A 20,538-nucleotide genomic window follows, 5' to 3' on the forward strand; every position below is an offset into this window, starting at 1 on the left:
GTGATGTGGTAAGTGGAGGTGTATAGTCGCATGCTTTCGTCCACCCAGCCAGCCTATGTCTTTGGGTTGATGTATTTAATCCATTTATACTTAAGCTTCCCTGGTGGCTCAGTCGGTAAAGAGTCTGCCTGACCCAGGTTCGATCCCTGGGTGGAGAAGATCCCCTAGAGAAGGAAATGGCAACCCATTCCAGTATTCTTGCCTGGAGAATCCTATGGACAGAGGAGCCTGCTTGGGCTACAGTCCATGGGATCAAAAAGAGTTGGACATGACTGAGTGACTAACACTTCCACTTTCATTTTTTATACTTACGGTAATTACTGATATATATGATTCTACTACCATTTTCTTAACTGTTTTGTGTTTATTAATTGTAGTCTTTTCTTTCTCTTGTGTTTCCTGCCTAGAAAAGTTCCTTTAGCATTTGTTGTAAAGCTGATTCGGTGATATTGAATTCTAACCTTTGTTTGTCTGAAAGTTTTTGATTTCTCCATCAAATCTGAATGAGAGTCTTGCTGGGTAGAGTATTTTTGGTTGGAAGTTCTTCCTTTTCATCATTTTAAGCATATCATGCCATTCCCTTCTGGCTTGTAGAGTTCCTTTTGAGGAAATAACTGGTAACCTTATGGAAGTTCCCTTGTATGTTATTTGTCATTTCCCCCCTGTTGCTTTTAATATTTATCATTGTCTTTTTGTCAGTTTGATTACTGTGTGTCCTTGTGTGTTCCTCCTTGGGTTTATCTTGCCTGGGACTCTTGCATCTTCTCCATTCATTTTCCAAGATCAGGACCATCTTCATTATCATTATTCTGAATTATTTTTCTGGAAGATTTCCTATCTCCTCTTCCTTTAGTTATTTATCTGGGGTCTTATCTTGTCCCTTCACCTGGGACATAATCTTCTGCCTTTTCTTTTTGATTAACTTTCTGTGATGTACTTTTAATTCTGGCAACTGCACGATTGTAGTTCTTGCATCTTCTGTCTGCCCTCTGGTGGATGAGGCTAGGAGACTTGTGTAAGCTTCCTGATGGGATGGACTGGTAGTGGGAAGAACTGGGTCTTGCTCTGATGGGCAGAGATCAGTAAAACTTTAATCTGATTGTCTTCTGATGGGTGGGGCTATGCCCCTTTCCTGGTAGTTATTTGGCCTGAGGCAACCCAGCCCTGGAATCTGCAGGCTCTATGATGGGTCAGTGGTGGCTTCCAAGAGGGCTCCCACCAAGGGGCTCCTCCCAGCAGTGCTGCTGCCAGTGCCGTGCCCCTGTGGCAAGCCCCTGTTGACCCACATCTCTGCAGGAGACCACCCAACACTGCCAAGGAGATCTGGCTCAATCTTCTGTGGGGTCACTTCTCCTTTCCCTTGGGTCCTGGTCCATGCAATCTTTTGTTTGTGCCCTCCAAGAGTCAAGTCTCTGTTTCTCCCAGTCCCATGGAAGTGAAATCCCTCTGGCCTTCAAAATCATAATTCTGGGGGATTCTCAGTCCCATTGCTGGATCCCCATGCTGGGAAGCCTGATGCAGGGCTTAGAACCTTCACAACAGTGAGAGAACTGTTGATGTTACTATTCTCCAGTTTATGGGTCACCCACCTGGCAGGTATGGGATTGGGTTTTATCATGATTGTGTCCTTCCTACCATCTTGTTGCAGCTTCTTCTTTGTCTTTGCACGTGGGGTATCATTTTTGGTGTGTTGCAGCATTCTCCTGCTGATGAGTGTTCAAAGCTAGCTGCGATGTTGGTGCTCTCTCAGGAGGAGATGAGCACACATCCTTTTAATCTGGCATCTTAACCAATTTTGGGTCTGTGTTTGAAATTTTAAAAGTCAGAAAATCTTTACTTTGCAAACTGTTATGCTGTAGTATAAATCAGACACTAAGTCAGAAGTTGACAACCTGGTGCACTGGCTAAATCTGGGTTACCATTTTTTTTTTTTTTAAGTTTAATTGAAACACAGCCATGCTTACTATTTACATACTGTGTGTGCCACTGTCCTGCTAACTACGGTAGAACTGAGTACTTTCAACAGAAGTTTCCTGGCTCACAAAAGCTTAAAATATTTACAAACTGGCCTTAGACCATAAAATTTGCCAATACCCAAACTAAATCATATTCTATATCACACATTCATAGAACAGCTTTTTCCTAGCCTAGCTTTCCCCTTTGCATTATATATATTTATGATTTGGTGGCTCTCACAATAAATATTTATGCATGTACTCTTGGTCTGCTTAGCATTTTAGAATGGGTCAAACTGCTCTTCAATATATTGATCAGATATTCTTATATTCATTAAACCAAATATCAAAATATCCTTCTCTGAGCTGAAATTTGCTGGCTTCTAAACTAGGGAAGTTTTAGATTCTAAACTACTTTATGTGCTAGTGCAACTGTGTTTACTTTAATTATGGAAATTTTTTTTCCTTTTTTTTAAATTTTATTTTTAAACTTTACAATATTGTATTAGTTTTGCCAAATATCGAAATAAATCTGCCACAGGTATACCTGTGTTCCCCATCCTGAACCCTCCTCCCTCCTCCCTCCCCATACCCTCCCTCTGGGTCATCCCAGTGCACCAGCCCCAAGCATCCAGTATCGTGCATCGAACCTGGACTGGTGACTCATTTCATACATGATATTATACATGTTTCAATGAACTAGAAAAAGTGTCAATTGGTAAAGCAGGAAAGGGATTTCAGAATTTTTAATCATTAAAGTTTTGCTTAAAAGTTGTTGATGTTAAAAGGAAAATATAATAAAATCCTAGTATTTCAACAAATATAGTGCTGAGAATTAACTTGATTCAGTTTCCAGGGAGTCCCAGACCCCCCATGGTTATTGTAGAAGTGGAACATCACACAAACTGCATTAATTAACAATAGCATGTGTTTTCTTTGATCATGGAGAACTCACATCCAGAAAGAAGCTTAGATACACAGATGCATCTGCTTAGACATTTCCCATGAGTTTCTCTTCTGGTGTAAGAGACAATGACTGTTAGGCCTGGGAAATGCTCTCTGTTCTCATTTACTAAACAAAGGCAGCTTCCTCCGGGGATTTAGAGGATGTCACCCTGCTCTGTTTCTGTTTGTAGTAGTCTGAGAGAGAGGAGTTTGGACTGATGGGAAGGCTATGTAGCCTCAATCACATTAAGTGTGAACATTCTTCGTCTTGGGGAAATGCTTTGCTTCAGCAAATTTAGTTGTCCCACTTCCAGTAGTTATCAATAAAGAGGAATAGGGATCCTCATACGTAAAAGGTGGGAGAGAGCCAGTAAAACTGGGGCATGTAAAAATCTGAATATTTTCAAGTTATGGTTTAGAACTTGTAAGGTGATGCAGCAGATCTAAGCAAGCTCAACTATTATATATATTATATTATATATTCATATATATTAAAGTGAAAGTGAAGTCACTCAGTTGTGTCTGACTCTTTGTGACCCTGTGGACTGTAGCCTACCAGGCTTCTCTGTCCATGGGATTCTCCAGGCAAGAATATTGGAGTGGGTTACCATTTCCTTCTCCAGGGGATCTTCTGACCCAGGGATTGAACCCGGGTCTCCTGCATGAGAGGCAGACACTTTAACCTCTGAGCCACCAGAGAAGCCCATATATATTAAACATATATATTATATATTAATAATTATATATTAAATCTATATTCATCTAAAAATTTATGTGTGTATGTATATGTATGTGTGTATGTATATGTATGTGTGTGTGTGTGTGTATATATATATATATATATATATATATACATATGGAGATAAATGTCATACTCTGTGTACTGTGTGAAATGTTTGATGCCAAACAAAAGTCTCCAGGAATGGAAGTGAAGACAGCTTGCTTAGCCATGCAGCTTAAAATAGTCAACTCCCAAGCATGCATTATACTTCATGAATTCAATTTACTGTGACAAACTTCTTACAGATAGTAATCAGTATTTGGGACTTCCCAGATGGCTCACTGGTAAAGAATGCAGGAGATGCAGGTTTGATTCCTGGGTGGTGAAAATCCCCTAGAGAAGGAAAAGGCAACCCACTTCAGTATTATTGCCTAGGAAATCTTAAGGACAGAGGAGCTGGTGGGCCAAAGTCCATGGGTTACAAAAGAGTCAGACACAACTTAGCAACTAAACAAGAACAACAAAACAAATCACTATTAGACTTCAAACAGAGTAAGACAAAATTTCAAAGCAAATTCTGTAGAGTTGGCCTAAGAACATTGTATAATTTTGCCTCAGTTGTATACACACATACTTATTGTTGTAAAGTGTTGAGTCCCAGTAAAATACTTTGAAAACTGCCTGTCAAAGAAGCAGAGGCAATGATTGGATACAGGAATTCCACTGTTGGGGAAAATAGTGATTATTTAGAGTCAACTAATATATGGTTCAATGCTGTTGCAGTATGATTAGAGGAGAAATGAAAAGTAAAAGTCGCTCAGTTGTGTCCAACTCTTTGCAACCCCATGGACTATACAGTCCATGGAATTCTCCAGGCCAGAATACTGGAGTGGGTATCCTTTCCCTTCTCCAGGGGATCTTCCCAACCCAGGGAGCGAACCCAGGTCTCCCACATTGCAGGAGGATTCTTTACCAGCTGAGCCACTGGGGAAGCCCATTATTGAGGGAAGTGGCTTTATATGTTTTGCTTTAGTTTAAGTAACTAGATGTCTCCTCTGCTAGGAAAAAGTGGGTTTTTTTCCCCAGCTCCTTCATCTACTTAGTTTGTGCCCATTTTCTCTTCTGTCTAGGAGATTGCATCAACAATTTGAAAGCTATAAAGAACAAGTGAGGAAAATAGGGGAAGAAGCACGGCGCTACCAAGGAGAGCACAAGGACGATGCTCCGACCTGCGGGATTTGCCACAAGACCAAGTTCGCGGACGGCTGTGGCCACCTGTGCTCCTACTGCCGCACCAAGTTCTGCGCGCGCTGTGGGGGCCGCGTGTCTCTGCGGTCCAGCAACGTGAGTACCGTGGCCGCGAGCATCCAGCGTCCTTGAGCGCAGGTGGATGCGCCCCACCTGCGCCTAGCCACTCAGGGGATGAGTGATGCAAAGAATTCACAAAAGATGCTCTTCGTATGTATGCATCTCAACAAATGATTGCCACTCAAAACCAACAGGTTACTTGTGGGAGCACATTTGTTTTCTGAAGAAGGTTGGAAATTTATATTTAGTGTCAGGAATTATGAAACGCTTGAAAGTTGTGGTGGCCAGTTCTTCTTGTACAAAGCAACAAAACCTAACAACTTACTTTTAGTTTCTGCAACATGTTTCAGATTGAATGAAGATAAAATCAATAGAATTTGTATGGCATTAATTTAATCCAATATAATCATTTATGAAGTGATAATTAGCCTCTGTGAGAATCACTTCATTTACTATCAAGTCTAAGAAATGTAGTACGAAGCTTATCTCATGAAAATTATTTGGATATTTAAAGAGTGTGTCAAAATACTGTTTGTTTGTTTTTAATTTTAATTTCATGGAGTCTTGCACTTATGTCTCCCCAATTTGGAAAAATCATAGTTAGAATTAAAGTGAGGTTACCACTTAATATTGTTTTTTAGTAGTATATTTGAGTTGTAAGTAGGGTATTATTCTAAAATCTCTCTCAGGGGAATTAAGACATTCAGTAAAATAGATGCATTATTATACTTAAGATGAGCCTACTATTATCTTTGTAGCTTTAACTTATCTGAAAAACAACTTCTTTATATATGAAATTGTATGGTAATAATTACTATATATGGTTGTTATGAAAATTAAAACAGTTCAATTTTTCTTTAGGTTCCATTCTTTTGACCATATACGAATTTTTTTCCTCCTAAAAATTATGTGTTTTAGTTAATCTTCATATGCTACCTTACAGACTTTCTAGAGCAACTTTGGATTGAGATCTTGTTTGGCACATGAGAAGTGCACAGGGTCTACTTTTGGAATAATATCTCACAAATAAAAGTTGTGATGATATTCAAAATATTTAACAACTCATGCAGCACCCTGAAAAGTGTTGGCCCTGAACAGTACAATGCAAAGGGGTTAAGTGTTAATTCAGACTGAGTATGCATAGAGTTGGATGCTTTTAAATTCACATTATAGGTTTGAAGCAAGCCAGTAACAGAGTCAAACTCACGTTTTAAACAGGAGATGTGTTTAAAGGAGATTGAGCTAAGGGATACTTATGCTTTCAAACAGAAACCCAGGCCTAATGAAGTTCATCTATCTTTACTATACCCATTCAATCTTGAGAAAAATTAAAATTAAAAAAAATAAAAGAAAGCACAACTTACAATTTTTAATCTTGGGCAAAAGACAAAAGTTGTATACAGTTGGTATTTCCTGTGACATTGTAAATGTTGAAATTCATATTAGAAATAAATCAACCTTGTGAGATAATTTATGGCTAAAATAGTATATTTCCATTCTCTATTTATTACAAACACTTCCCTTTCTTACATTTTTCCAATTCATAACTATAAATATTTTAAAGACAATTTGATATAATTATTCATTCAAAGTTTATGCATTTTAATATAATCTTTTCAATAATAAGTAAGCCAAATATGGTAGCAAATTTTTTCTTTCTAAAAAATATTTTAAATGTAGACTTAATAATCCAAGTTCTAAAAAAATTCTGAAATTGTAGTGTCCAACTTTTGTACCTACCATGTAGCAAGATGAGCATATGTGCATTTCGAATGAAGGATTGAATAGTGACTATTTTTTGGTGAGAATAAACATTTACTTTTCAAAGTACCTGTATTTTTATACTTTAAAGTAACATATGACTGTTTTCTTAAAATCTGCTTATTAATACGTGCCTTATTTTTATTTTTCTCTTCTTTTCTCTCTCCCTTCACTCCGCTTCCTTGGATGCTTTCCCAAAGGAGGACAAAGTGGTTAGAATCCATGATTTCTTTTCTATCACTTGTTATTTCAATGTTGTGAATTTTATTAAGAGAATGTTTCACTTTCAAAAAGAAATTAAATGCTAGGAAGAGCTCATTCCCATTTCTCATGGAAAAATAAAATGAACATCTAGGAGCATTACAGAGTTTTATATTAATAGGCAAAGACTGGGTAATAGTTATAGAAATAGTGATATTTTAATATAATTAAATTATTATCAAACTCATTTGTGCTCTTAGCTCCCTGAGTTCTGAGGATGATCTATTTGCCTTTAGGAACAATAATGCCTAATGAGCTCTACCTTTCTCAACACTCTTTAGATGCATAGACAGATGATTTGAAACTTTCTGGTAGAAGAAATGGAATGCATTAATTTAGTAGAGAGGAAGGATCAAATTAGGATCAAGAGCTCAGAATAAAATGATATTTCTCTGGAACACAAGTAGTAGAGTTGTCATATTGAACCACAGTTTTGCTCTTTTCTTTTCCCTCATTCAATGAAATCACTCCCTCAGGGAGTAAAAATTCACCTTTAATTTTTATCAACCTTGGAAACCACAGAGGCTGTACTCAGTAAGATACGAGATAAGTGACATCTTCAATCAGCCTGTCCTTTGTATACATACTATACACTTCCGTTTGGTGTAAATTTCAATTCCCACCAAACTCATTAATTTCCCAGTATGAGACGGAGGCAATGAGCATTTCAGGTTCAATATATCAACTCAGCTGACCCTGTTCAACTGTTTTTAATTTTAGATTACATACTATAGTGCATAGGTAGTCAGTGTGACATTAAGTTGAACATTAATTTGTGTTTTTAAGTTTGTTGCTAGTGTATGTTATCAGGTTTTTTTCTATGAATAAGAAATTAGGTTGAAAATTATGCAGTTTAATTATTTTCACTGCATTTGCTTGTAACATGGGTGGTATGTGAGATCATTTTAGGGGTTGTTATTTTAATGCAATACAAGTTTCCCATGCTATCTGAAAGTAGAGTGTTTCCAAATGGCATATAAAAGGAAGAATCAATTACCTCTGGACACATCTTGCTAACAGATGCACAAAATAAATGAGATAAAGCACAGATGTCCAGAGACACAGGTCAGAGTATGGTGGCCAGATGCTGAGATGCTGGTGGGTGTGGGAAAGGAGCCTGGTGGTCCCACTCTCTCTGCTGTGGCTGAGCACTGCCTCTATAACAGCTCACTCTAAAACAAACACAGCATGCTATTTTCACATCTCACCTTTTTTTCGTAAAAGTGAAAATCCTTTTTGAATTTCCTTCATTTAGTCAAAACAGGTACAAGTACAGGTCTTTCATGAAAGTAAAGTGGAAAGAAGTAACTTTTGAAAAGTGAAGGACACCAGTAGTGTATCACGTTAGAAAAAAGAAATTATAATATCACACTTTTGGTTTCATGAATATTATTACTTTGGACACTTTGAATTTGAAGTGTAGATAATTTTTAAATCCTTTAAAAAATAAAAGTTAAGTACATAAATAATGCTAGTGTCATGCAGAACTGGTGATAAAACTTTAGCCACTCCGTAGAACTGGCCAGGTTGACTGTTCTATATGTGCTTGTTATGATTACTGACTCTGTAACAAGAATTCAGGTGGATTTTGTGGTTCTCAGGCTAATAACAAAATTAAAAGACCTATAAAATACAATAGCTTTCAATTATTTTCTTCACTTTGATTAGAATGTATATATCTTAAACCTACCATTTATGTTCAAGTAGTTGGTCATAATTTCATTAAAACCCATCGTAGCCTATTGACGTTGTTCAATGAATTACTTTCTAGTCCAAGGAAACTGAAACCAGATTTTGTCTTTGTGTTAAATAGCTGAGTATTAAGCAAAGTGCTTACTGTTTCTTTCTCTATTCCTCTGGCATCTTTTATTTTATTTTTTTTAAATTTTTGTTTAAATTTTATTTTATTTTTAAACTTTACATAATTGTATTAGTTTTGCCAAATATCAAAATGAATCCGCCACAGGTATACATGGAGAAATTATAATTTGCAAATGTGTGTGTAGCGGGAGGAGGCGGCTGTTGGTATAAGAGGAAAGCAGAGAGTAATAGGATGAATAAAACCTTTCTAAAATCAATCTCCATCTTGATCAATGCAATGATAATGAAGTCTACATAGGTGGTTAAATTGATGAATAATGTGACTAAAATACTACTATATATGATATGAAGACCTAAGGTTAGCTAAGATATAAATATTTCTTTATTGAGTCCAGTGAAAAATATTCATGACCCTATTTTTTTTTTTTTTTTTTTACAGCCTGGCAATGTTTTATTTTAAAATTTTACTGTTAGTCTAAATCAGCTCTAGTAATTTGGGAGAGTGTATACTTGCTTAGAAAGAAAATGACTTGTCATATATAGTCACTTTGCAATTGACCCATAATAGTTCATAAGAGATATGCAAAGAGTTGACTCATTGGAAAAGACTCTGATGCTGGGAGGGACTGGGGGCAGGAAGAGAAGGGGACGACAGAGGATGAGATGGCTGGATGGCATCACTGACTCAATGGATTTGAGTCTGGGTGAACTCCGGGAGTTGGTGATGGACAGGGAGGCCTGGCGTGCTGCAATTCATGGGGTCACAAAGAGTCGGACACCACTGAGCAATTGAACTGATATTATTTTTGTAATGTTTATTTATATTATTTTAAAGTGCACACTTTCAGAGATAAAATGGCAGTTTTTACTTCATCAAAAGGTCTCTCCAAAGTCTGAATACATAGGGGTTCTGAGAATTTCCCCACAACCTGTTTAAATTGTTTTGGTCTTTGTTTTATCCTCTGCAGAGTATTGAATTTAGATAAATCCTTTGGTAAATTAACAATTTGCTTTTACTAAATCGACTGAATTGAGTCCTCTAAGTTCAATTCCTTAGGGTTTTCCTTAAATTTTCATCAGTATTTCCTTTTGGAGAGGGTGATTGACTGTCAAAGCAACTAAAAATGAACTACCTTGCTACTTTTCTATTTAATCTTTATTTTCATACAAAAGAAGCGTCATGTATTATAAGTTGAGTATTTTGTAATAAATGTAAGCAATATTCAGAAAACAGAACATGACCATTTTCTTTGCTGTTTTATTTAAATGTGAAAGCTAAACATATCTACCTTTTAAATGTCATGTATAAAAATAATAAAACCTCTTTTTCTATCAAGATAATAATTAATGAGGGTCAGTGTTTACAAAGTCATGATTTTTTAAACTGGCTCCTCATATGTTTTCATTGGTGTTTATTTATATAATTATGCTAAATGATATGCTGATAAAGTAAGTATGTTTTTGTAGAAAACAATTCATAAAGTGTAAGGGTTGGGTGGAATGGGATAGCACCAACTGAGTTTGGAATTGGTCTCATCCTAAGGTGTTATCTGTGGAATAATTGACACTTGACATCATAAAAAACTGCTCTCATAGACTCTGTTTTAAATGCCAAACTTATTTTGTATTTTCTCTCACTAGGGTTAGATAAAGAAAAGCAACTCAGTAGAAGTATATCCATTTAAAAAAATTATTTGCATGATTGCATTATTTATTCTTATGAAAAGAACCCTCAGAATTATCCATATTTAGTCCATGATATGATGAGTCATCTAGTCACAATTTTCCACACTCACTCTTGGAAAAAAATGACTGAAGAGTGTTCCTGGACCCACTTTCATGTTCCCTCTTTCTCTCTCTATTTATTCATTTTTTTTGTGGTAGACGTTTTGGTGATGGTTTTCTCTGTAAGAGTGTTCTCTTAGAGATTCTGCCCAAAAAGATAGTATGGGCCTAAGTAGAGAAGTTTATAAACATATCAGTAAGGAAATGTAGGGTAAATTGAGAGGAGGACATTCACTAAGCAATTTAATTGATTAAATTTGTTAAGGTGCCTCTTAATGTATTGTGCTTGTCCCAGTTGTTGTTATTATTGTTTAGTCCCTAAGTTGAGTCTGACTCTTTGTGACCTCATGGACTGTAACCCGCCAGGCTCCTCTCTGTACATGGAGTTCCCAGGCAAGAACACTGGAATGGGTTGCCATTTCCTTCTCCAGGGGATCTTCCCAACCCAGGAAACCTTCTGCATTGGCAGGTGGATTCTTTACCACTGAGCCACAAGGGAAGCCTGCTTGTCCCAGAGAGAGGGTAAAACATCAAGTTGTAAAGACTTTTATTAGATAATTCAGAGTTTTTATTCCAAATCTGTTTTAAGAATTTGCTACACTGTTCTTCAGGAATTTTAATCTCTTGAATTTAGCCTTCCTGTCCTGGAAATGCTTGTAATATTTAATAATTAGGAAGTTTATAGTCCTGGTTTTGCCCCCACTCCACAAACCATTTTTAAAATGTTTAAACAATTTCTTTCCAGAAATCACAATTTCACAACAAATGTTCAATACAGATGCATCTTAGGGTGCAGAGAAACCCCTTTTAGTTTCAGGAAAGGGGCTGTGGAAGTCAGAACTTTCACAAAGGCAGACTAACCCATGGCAAACTCTCTGGTATTTTGAAACTTAAGTTGTCAGATCTGTTTCTCATTTGCCTAGGAGTGGAATTACTGGATTTCATGATAGCCCTATGTTTAACAATTTGAAGAACTGATCGTTTCCCCAAGCAGCTGCATAGCAGTGTTTATGGGTTCCAATTCTCCACATTCTCATCAACACTTGTTACTAGCTGGCTTTATTTTTACTCTAGCCATCATGTTGCATGTGAAGTGATGTTATATCCTGTTGCGCTTTTCACAAAGCTGTTTTTAAACCAAAATTATCAAACTAATTTGATATCTCCAAGAATTCACTTTGTATCTTACAAAATAAAAATGTTTCTAAGTTAGCAATTTCTTGAGAATGAATTTTTTTAAGCTTCCATATTCAAAGTATTAGCCGTTTGGTTTATTTCTTTAGTGATTCCTTGTCTCTTATGTTACAATTACACAACTACTTAATAATCTACATAAACCAATCAGAACAGGAGCTCTGTTGAGTTTAGGATAACTTGGAATCTAACATCTGTCTGCTTAGACCATCTATCCCTAGGATGCACACAAAGTTAGAGACTTTATTACCAATTGAAAAGACTGTTTTTTTAAACACATAGTGAGAACTAGCAGCTTCTGTTTTTCCACTCAGCCATAGGCCCAAAATTAAAACAGATATTTAAGCCCAGATTTTAAAAGATCATTCTTTTTTCAGCGTGTGCAAGATACTTTTTGAGTCATGTGAGCTTGCAGCAGTATGCAAACAGACCCACATAGAGACTAACCATCAACCAGACTTTTTGTCATCCGCCACCCAGCTTTCCATACCTCCCTGCGGTCTGCCTCCAGCTGATTTCAGTAGTAGACAGATTCCCTGTCATTGCTGCTGCTAGTGGGGAATACATTTTAAGTTGCAAACAAAGCCTATTTTATCTGATATTAGTATAGTTACTCCAGCTCGATTATGTTTGCTTTTTGCATGGTATATCCGTTTGTATTTGTTAAAATTGAATCATACAGTTATCTTTGAATCTAAAGTGTGTCTCATATAAATGACACGTACTTAGGTTTTGGATTTTTTTTAGTTCACTCTAACAATCTCTGCCTTTTGACTAGATTTTAATGCATTCATATTTAACATTATTACTGATATGACCATATTTTTTCTCCTAGTTCACATTTTGCTTTTTATGTTTTTTGATTCTCTGTTTCTCCTTTACTACTTTCTTTTGCATTGAATGAATTCTAGGCATGCCTTAAATATTTCAGTGATTTTTAACTATATTTATGATGTATTTTCTTAGTGACTCTAGATTTTCCAGTTTGCAACTTTTTTTCTAGTTTTATTGAAATATAATTGACATGCAACGTGTAAATCAAAGAAATTCAATGTGATGGTTTGCTGCATATACCTACAAATCCATCTTGACAGAATCTACTTCAGCTTTACACTACCTTAATTCAAGTGAAAGATGTTTTTCAAGATTTTTTTTTTTTTTTGATGTGGACCTTTTTCAGAGCATTTATTAAATTTGTTACAATATTTCTTCTGTTTTTTTTTTTTTTTTTAATTTTCTGCCCCCCAAGGCATGTGGAATCTTAGTTAACCCACCAGGGATCAAACCCACACCTTCTGCATTGAAAGGCGAGGTCTTAACCACTGGCCTGCCCAGGAGATCCCATAAATGTTAATTCTACATAGCTCTATGCACCTTTCTCCCTTTTTGGTGCTATTATTTTTATATATTTTATGTCTATATATTTTACAAATCCAATAATACGTTGTTATAACTAACACTTTATATGGTTTTGCCTTTTAATAAAGCCAAGAGAGGAAATGAGAGCAAGTATATATTTATAGGATCTGTTATGTAATGTTCTTATTTACTATTTTTGGTTCTCTTCATTTCTTCCCGGGGATTCAAGATACCATCTGGTGTCATTTCCCAACTCCAATTCATAGTTGCTTCTATCCATCTCCTTTGTTCTGTTATTGCCAAATCTATCTGATTTCTTTACATTATAGGCTTAACAATGCTAGTATATTAATACTGTTTTATACTATTTTTAAATAATTTAAGATAATGAAGAAATATGAAATTATACTTTTATAATTACCCCTATAATTATCTTTATCAGAGTTCTTTTTTATGTGAATTCATGTTTATATCTACCCTAAAGACTTTCCTTTAGTATTTCTTAAAAGTGAGTTTCCTAGCAATGAATTCTGTCAGATTTTGTTTACCTAGGAATATATTTCACCTTCATTTTTGAAAAATAGTTTGCTGAATGTAGAATTTTTGGTTAATAGTTTCTTTTTCTTTCTTTTAGCACTTCAAATATACAAAAAAAGAAAAAAGAAAACCAAATATACCATCCCACTGCCTCTGACCGCCACTGTCTCTGATGAGAAGTCAACTGTTAATCTTACTAAAAGCCCGTGTGTGTGTGTGTGTGTGTGTGTGTATGTGTGTGCGTGTGTGTGTGTGTGTGTGTAAGATGAGTGTATTTTCTCTTGTTATTTTCAAGAATTTCTCTTTTCCTTTTGTTTTCAGTGTTTATTGTGATGTGTATGTATCTGGATAATGGATCTCTTTGCGTTGTTCCTAGCTGGGTTCATTGAGCTTCTTAGATGTACAGATTGATGATTTCCATCAAATCTGGGAAGGTTCAGCTTTTAATGCTTTGTGTTTGAAAGGAATTTCTTTCTCTCTGTCCTCATTATGGCAGCTCCTACTACACATATATTCGTGTGGCTGATAGTCTTCTACATTTCTTCAGGGTTCTGTTCATTTTTCTTCATTTTCATCCTTGTTTTCACCAGGTTTCATTATCACTATTTATCTTTATATTCATGAATTCTGTATTCTGCCAGTTTAAAACTTAATATTGAATCCCTCTAGTGATTTTTTCATTTTGAATAATTTTATTTCTTTAATAAGTTATATATCTTTATCTTCTCTATTAGATGAGATGTTGTTTTCCTAACTTCTTTTATTCTTTGAGCATGCTCATTTTAGTTCTTTGAACATATTTGCAACAGTTTTTTTAAATGTCTTTGTCAGGTATGTTCAACATCTAGGCCTTCTCTGAAGAAGGTTAGTCATATTTCTGTTTATTTGGATGCCTCATAATTTATAGTTGCATATTGGCCATTTTAGATAGTATATTGTAGCAGATCTGGATACCGATCCCTGTCCTCACTCCCAGGGCTTATTTTTGATTGCTTGTTTCTTTATTGGTTTCATGAGTTGGCTATATTATTTCAGTAAAGCCTATTTCCCCTGTAGTGTGCAGCCTCTGATGTTTCTCAGTTCAGTTCAGTTCAGTCACTCAGTCATGTCCAACTCCTTGCGACCCCATGAATCGCAACACTCCAGGCCCCCTGTCCATCACCAACTCCCAGAGTTCACCCAGACTCACGTCCAGTGAGTCAGTGATGCCATCCAGCCATCTCATCCTCTGTCGTCCCCTTCTCCTCCTGCCCCCAATCCCTCCCAGCATCAGAGTCTTTTCCAATGAGTCAACTCTTCGCATGAGGTGGCCAAAGTACTGGAGTCTCAGCTTTAGCATCATGCCTTCCAAAGTAATCCCAGGGCTGATCTCCTTCAGAATGGACTGGTTGGATCTCCTTGCAGTCTAAGGGACTCTCAAGAGTCTTCTCCAACACCACAGTTCAAAAGTATCAATTCTTTGGCACTCAGCCTTCTTCACAGTCCAACTCTCACATCCATACATGACCACAGGAAAAACATAGCCTTGACTAGACGGACCTTTGTTGGCAAAGTAATGTCTCTGCTTTTGAATATGCTATCTAGGTTGGTCATAACCTTCCTTCCAAGGAGTAAGCGTCTTTTAATTTCATGGCTGCAGTCACCATCTGCAGTGATTTTGGAGCCCCAAAAAATAAAGTCTGACACTGTTTCCATTGTTTCCCTATCTATTTCCCATGAAGTGATGGGACCGGATGCCATGATCTTTGTTTTCTGAATGTTGAGCTTTAAGCCAACTTTTTCACTCTCCACTTTCACTTTCATCAAGAGGCTCTTTAGTTCCTCTTCACTTTCTGCCATAAGGGTGGTGTCATCATGGGCAAAACTTTACCATGTATGCATCAGTCTTGCCTTCCCATCAGAGATGCTGGTGTTTTTAACCAGACTGTCTTTAACCATCATTCTCTTTTCTTGGTCTCCAAGTTAAGATTTTAACTATTCTGCTCAAATTGGAGCCAGTCTTTAAAACCTGTTCCATTTCCAGGCTCTTCTCTGTCTCCATGGTTCTTTCTGCTCAGCTTCTTGCTTGCCTTTTGTTTTCCTTGTTGTTATCATAGAGCTGTCGGTCTTCTCCTTACAGCTGGGCACCAAAATCTGCATTGCTTTTGACTGTGCTGCTCTGCTTGAATGTTCCTAATCTCTATTCCAGATAAAATCCATTCTCCTAGAGAAAAATACAGAGCTCCTTATTCCTGTGTATGACTTGCCTCTTCTCCTAGTCAGAACTCCATGTCACTGTCCTGGAGCTAAGGTTAGGGACAACAGCCTGCTTCTCTCGGGCAGACATTCCTGCTCCATGAGTGTGGCACTGGATGAAGTCACTAATTCCTGATAGGCTTGATGTACTTTTCCTCATGTGGAACCTCCACTCCATGAGGTAGCTGAGATAAGGATGTTTGGGGTCCCACAGTCTTGGCCTGCCCAGCAGAGGTAGAGTTTTAACCCTACAACTGGGAGACGGGTGGGGGACCCTTTGACCACTAAACAGCCTTTGCCTGGGGAGAGATTCTGCATGATGGAGCTGGAAGTGGAGATAAGGAGCACTGGTGGCCTTACCTGCTAGGGCAGATGCTATAATGCTTGACCAGGGCTGGAGGTAGTGCACTCACTCAGGTAGAACTTCCATCTTTCTGAGCTTCGAGGGGAGAAGGAAGGGAGTGGGTTGTAGCTCAGAAGCCACAGACCCTCCCTCACTGTTCTGATTGATTTTAAGTAGAGTTTCTTGAATAAAACTTTCTCCATTTGTTATATGCCCTTCAGACAATTTCTAGGGATTTTTAAATGGTTACTTTTGAAAAGTAATTTTCACCAGTCATGGAGAAAAAGTCTGAAAAGCTCCTCAGTTTATGATTCTAGAAATGCCTTTCAAAGAAACTCTTCATGGTTCTATGTTAAAACTCACCTATTCACTTATTAATTCATTTTTCATTTTATTATTAGTTTATTCTTTCTCACATGAGGTTTTTATATATAATTTTGTCCTTTTAGAATTAACTACTATTTGATTCAACAAACACAATTTTGATGGGGATACATGCCAAGATGCATTCTTTTTGTTTAATTCATGTAAAATTATTTCTGTGAGCTTATTATTTCATAAATCCAGATTAAAATTGTGAGTGTGCATGTGTTGTTTTGACGCATAAAAATATTTAAGAAACACCACATTAAGGAAAATAAGATTCTCAAAACCTTCCTCTTAGTGTACATGATAACAAGTATTGGATAATTCTATAAACATTCCTACTCAAACTTTTTAGTGCCACAATATCTGTGCTTATTTGTTTTAAAGCCACAAGTTTAATAAACTATGACTACTCCCCATATTCTATATGTTATTTTCTTTTTTTCATGTTAACATTTTATTTAAACCAGTAAAAGCACCATACTTAACAGAAGTCTGTCCAAAATAAACATGCAATATAAACTTTCACATTTTCTATTTAGTAAAGCTGTTTTGGAGAGATCTTTAAAAGTTTATAAAGTATGTTCTAAATTTATTAACTTTGCATACACTTAAATATTTTTAAGTATGTGACAGAATTTGGTCCACTGAAGAAGGGAATGGCAAACCACTTCAGTATTCTTGCCTTGAGAACACCATGAACAGTATGAAAAGGCAAAATGATAGGATACTGAAAGAAGAACTCCCCAGGTCAGTAGGTGCCCAATATGCTACTGGAGATCAGTGGAGAAATAACTCCAGAAAGAATGAAGGGATGGAGCCAAAGCAAAAAGAATACCCTGCTGTGGATGTGACTGGTGATAGAAGCAAGGTCTGACGCTTTCAAGAGCAATATTACATAGGAACCTGGAATGTCAGGTCCATGAATCAAGGCAAATTGGAAGTGGTCAAACAAGAGATGGCAAGAGTGAATGTCAACATTCTAGGAATCAGCGAACTCAAATGGACTGGAATGGGTGAATTTGACTCAGACAATCATTATATCTACTACTGCGGACAGGAATCCCTCAGAAGAAATGGAGTAGCCATCATGGTCAACAAAAGAGTCCGAAATGCAGTACTTGGATGCAATCTCAAAAATGACAGAATGATCTCTGTTCATTTCCAAGGCAAACCATTCAGTATCACAGTAATCCAAGTCTATGCCCCAACCAGTAACACTGAAGAAGCTGAAGTTGAACGGTTCTATGAAGACTTACAAGACCTTTTAGAACTAACACCCAAAAAAGATGTCCTTTTCATTATAGGGGACTGGAATGCAAAAGTAGGAAGTCAAGAAACACCTGGAGTAACAGGCAAATTTGGCCTTGGAATACGGAATGAAGCAGGGCAAAGGCTAATAGAGTTTTGCCAAGAAAATGCACTGGTCATAGCAAACATCCTCTTCCAACAACACAAGAGAAGACTCTGCATATGGACATGACCAGATGGTCAACACTGAAATCAGACTGATTATATTCTTTGCAGCCAAAGATGGAGAAGCTCCATACAGTCAGCAAAAACAAGACTGGGAGCTGACTATGGCTCAGATCATGAACTCCTTATTGCCAAATTCAGACTTAAATTAAAGAAAGTAGGGAAAACCACTAGACCATTCAGGTATGACCTAAATCAAATCCCTTATGATTATACAGTGGAAGTGAGAAATAGATTTAAGGGCCTAGATCTGATAGAGTGCCTGATGAACTATGGAATGAGGTTCGTGACGTTGTACAGGAGACAGGGATCAAGACCATCCCCTGGAAAAGAAATGCAGAAAAGCAAAATGACAGTCTGGGGAGGCCTTACAAATGGCTGTAAAAAGAAGAGAAGCAAAATGCAAAGGAGAAAAGGAAAGGCATAAGCATCTGAATGCAGAGTTCCAAAGAAAAGCAAGAAGAGATAAGAAAGCCTTCCTCAGTGATCAATGCAAAGAAATAGAGGAAAACAACAGAATGGGACAGACTAGAGATCTCTTCAAGAAAATTAGAGATACCAAGGGAACATTTCATGCAAAGATGGGCTTGATAAAGGACAGAAATTGTATGGACCTAACAGAAGCAGAAGATATTAAGAAGAGGTGGCAAGAATACACAAAAGAACTGTACAAAAAAGATCTCCACGACCCAGATAATCACGATGGTGTGATCACTCACCTAGAGCCAGACATCCTGGAATGTGAAGTCAAGTGGGCCTTAGAAAGCATCACTATGAACAAAGCTAGTGGAGGTGATGGAATTCCAGTGGAGCTATTTCAAATCCTGATAGATGATGCTGTGAAAGTGCTGCACTCAATATGCCAGCACATTTGGAAAACTCAGCAGTGGCCACAGGACTGGAAAAGGTCAGTTTTCATTCCAATCCCAAAGAAAGGCAATGCCAAAGAATGCTCAAACTACCACACAATTGCACTAATCTCACATGCTAGTAAAGTAATGCTCAAAATTCTCCAAGCCAGGCTTCAGCAATATGTGAACCATGAATTTCCTGATGTTCAAGCTGGTTTTAGAAAAGGCAGAGGAACCAGAGATCAAATTGCCAACATCTGCTGGATCATGGAAAAAGCAAGAGAGTTCCAGAAAAACATCGATTTCTGCTTTATTGACTATGCCAAAGCCTTTGACTGTGTGGATCACAATAAACTGTGGGAAATTCTGAAAGAGCTGGGAATACCAGACCACCTGACCTGCCTCTTGAGAAACCTGTATGCAGGTCAGGAAGCAACAGTTAGTACTGGACATGGAACAACAGACTGGTTCCAAATAGGAAAAGGAGTTCATCAAGGCTGTATATTATCACCCTGCTTATTTAACTTATATGCAGAGTACATCATGACAAATGCTGGACTGGAAGAAACACAAACTGGAATCAAGATTGCTGGGAGAAATATCAATAACCTCAGATATGCAGGTGACACCACCCTTATGGCAGAAAGTGAAGAGGAACTCAAAAGCCTCTTGATGAAAGTGAAAGTGGAGAGTGAAAAAGTTGGCTTAAAGCTCAATATTCAGAAAACAAAGATCATAGCATCAGGTCCCATCACTTCATGGGCAATAGACGGGGAAACAGTGGAAACAGTGTCAGACTTTATTTTTTGGGGCTCCAAAATCACTGCAGATGGTGACTGCAGCCATGAAATTAAAAGATGCTTACTCCTTGGAAGGAAAGTTATGACCAACCTAGATAGCATATTCAAAAGCAGAGACATTACTTTGCCAACAAAGGTCCGTCTAGTCAAGGCTATGTTTTTCCTGTGGTCATGTATGGATGTGAGAGTTGGACTGTGAAGAAGGCTGAGCACTGAAGAATTGATGCTTTTGAAGTGTGGTGTTGGAGAAGACTCTTGAGAGTCCCTTGGACTGCAAGGAGATCCAACCAGTCCATTCTGAAGGAGATCAGCCCTGGGATTACTTTGGAAGGCATGATGCTTAAAGCTGAAACTCCAGTACTTTGGCCACCTCATGCGAAGAGTTGACTCATTGGAAAAGACTCTGATGCTGGGAGGGATTGGGGGCAGGAGGAGAAGGGGACGACAGAGGATAAGATGGCTGGATGGCATCACTGACTCAATGGACATGAGTCTGGGTGAACTCCGGGAGTTGGTAATGGACAGGGAGGCCTGGTGTCTGCAATTTATGGGGTTGCAAAGAGTCGGACATGACTAAGCGGCTGAACTGAACTGAACTGAAATATTTTTAATATGTTCTAAATCTTGTAGTCATAATTAAAGTTACACACCTAGATCTTAAGACGTCATTGTTTTCATTTATATCTCTACCACATCATTTAACAAATGTATTTTTTGAGTAATTTATTTTTTTATGTATAAATACATCCAATAGATATGTTTCTTACATCAACTTCAATAGCAAATATTTGGTTTCCAAAATTCCACTGAACTGTTTCAT

At 37.3% G+C, this 20,538-nt stretch overlaps 1 protein-coding gene across 50 annotated transcripts in view; it reads left to right on the forward strand.

Annotated features, from left to right (window-relative positions):
* RIMS1 (regulating synaptic membrane exocytosis 1) overlaps positions 1 to 20,538 on the forward strand; it is a 606,124-nt gene that overhangs the window by 259,811 nt on the left and 325,775 nt on the right. For 46 of the 50 annotated variants that reach the window (XM_027550929.1, XM_027550882.1, XM_027550886.1 and 43 more), the window contains 2 exons: positions 4,752 to 4,965; positions 6,891 to 6,902. In XM_027550929.1, the coding sequence (XP_027406730.1) occupies positions 4,752 to 4,965; positions 6,891 to 6,902 (226 nt within the window). The remainder of the gene's footprint in view (positions 1 to 4,751; positions 4,966 to 6,890; positions 6,903 to 20,538) is intronic. The other 4 variants (XM_027550885.1, XM_027550892.1, XM_027550931.1 and 1 more) reach the window with 2 other exon arrangements.

The sequence above is a fragment of the Bos indicus x Bos taurus genome, chromosome 9 (genome assembly GCF_003369695.1).
Source record: "Bos indicus x Bos taurus breed Angus x Brahman F1 hybrid chromosome 9, Bos_hybrid_MaternalHap_v2.0, whole genome shotgun sequence".
In the NCBI taxonomy this organism is placed as follows: domain Eukaryota; kingdom Metazoa; phylum Chordata; class Mammalia; order Artiodactyla; family Bovidae; genus Bos; species Bos indicus x Bos taurus.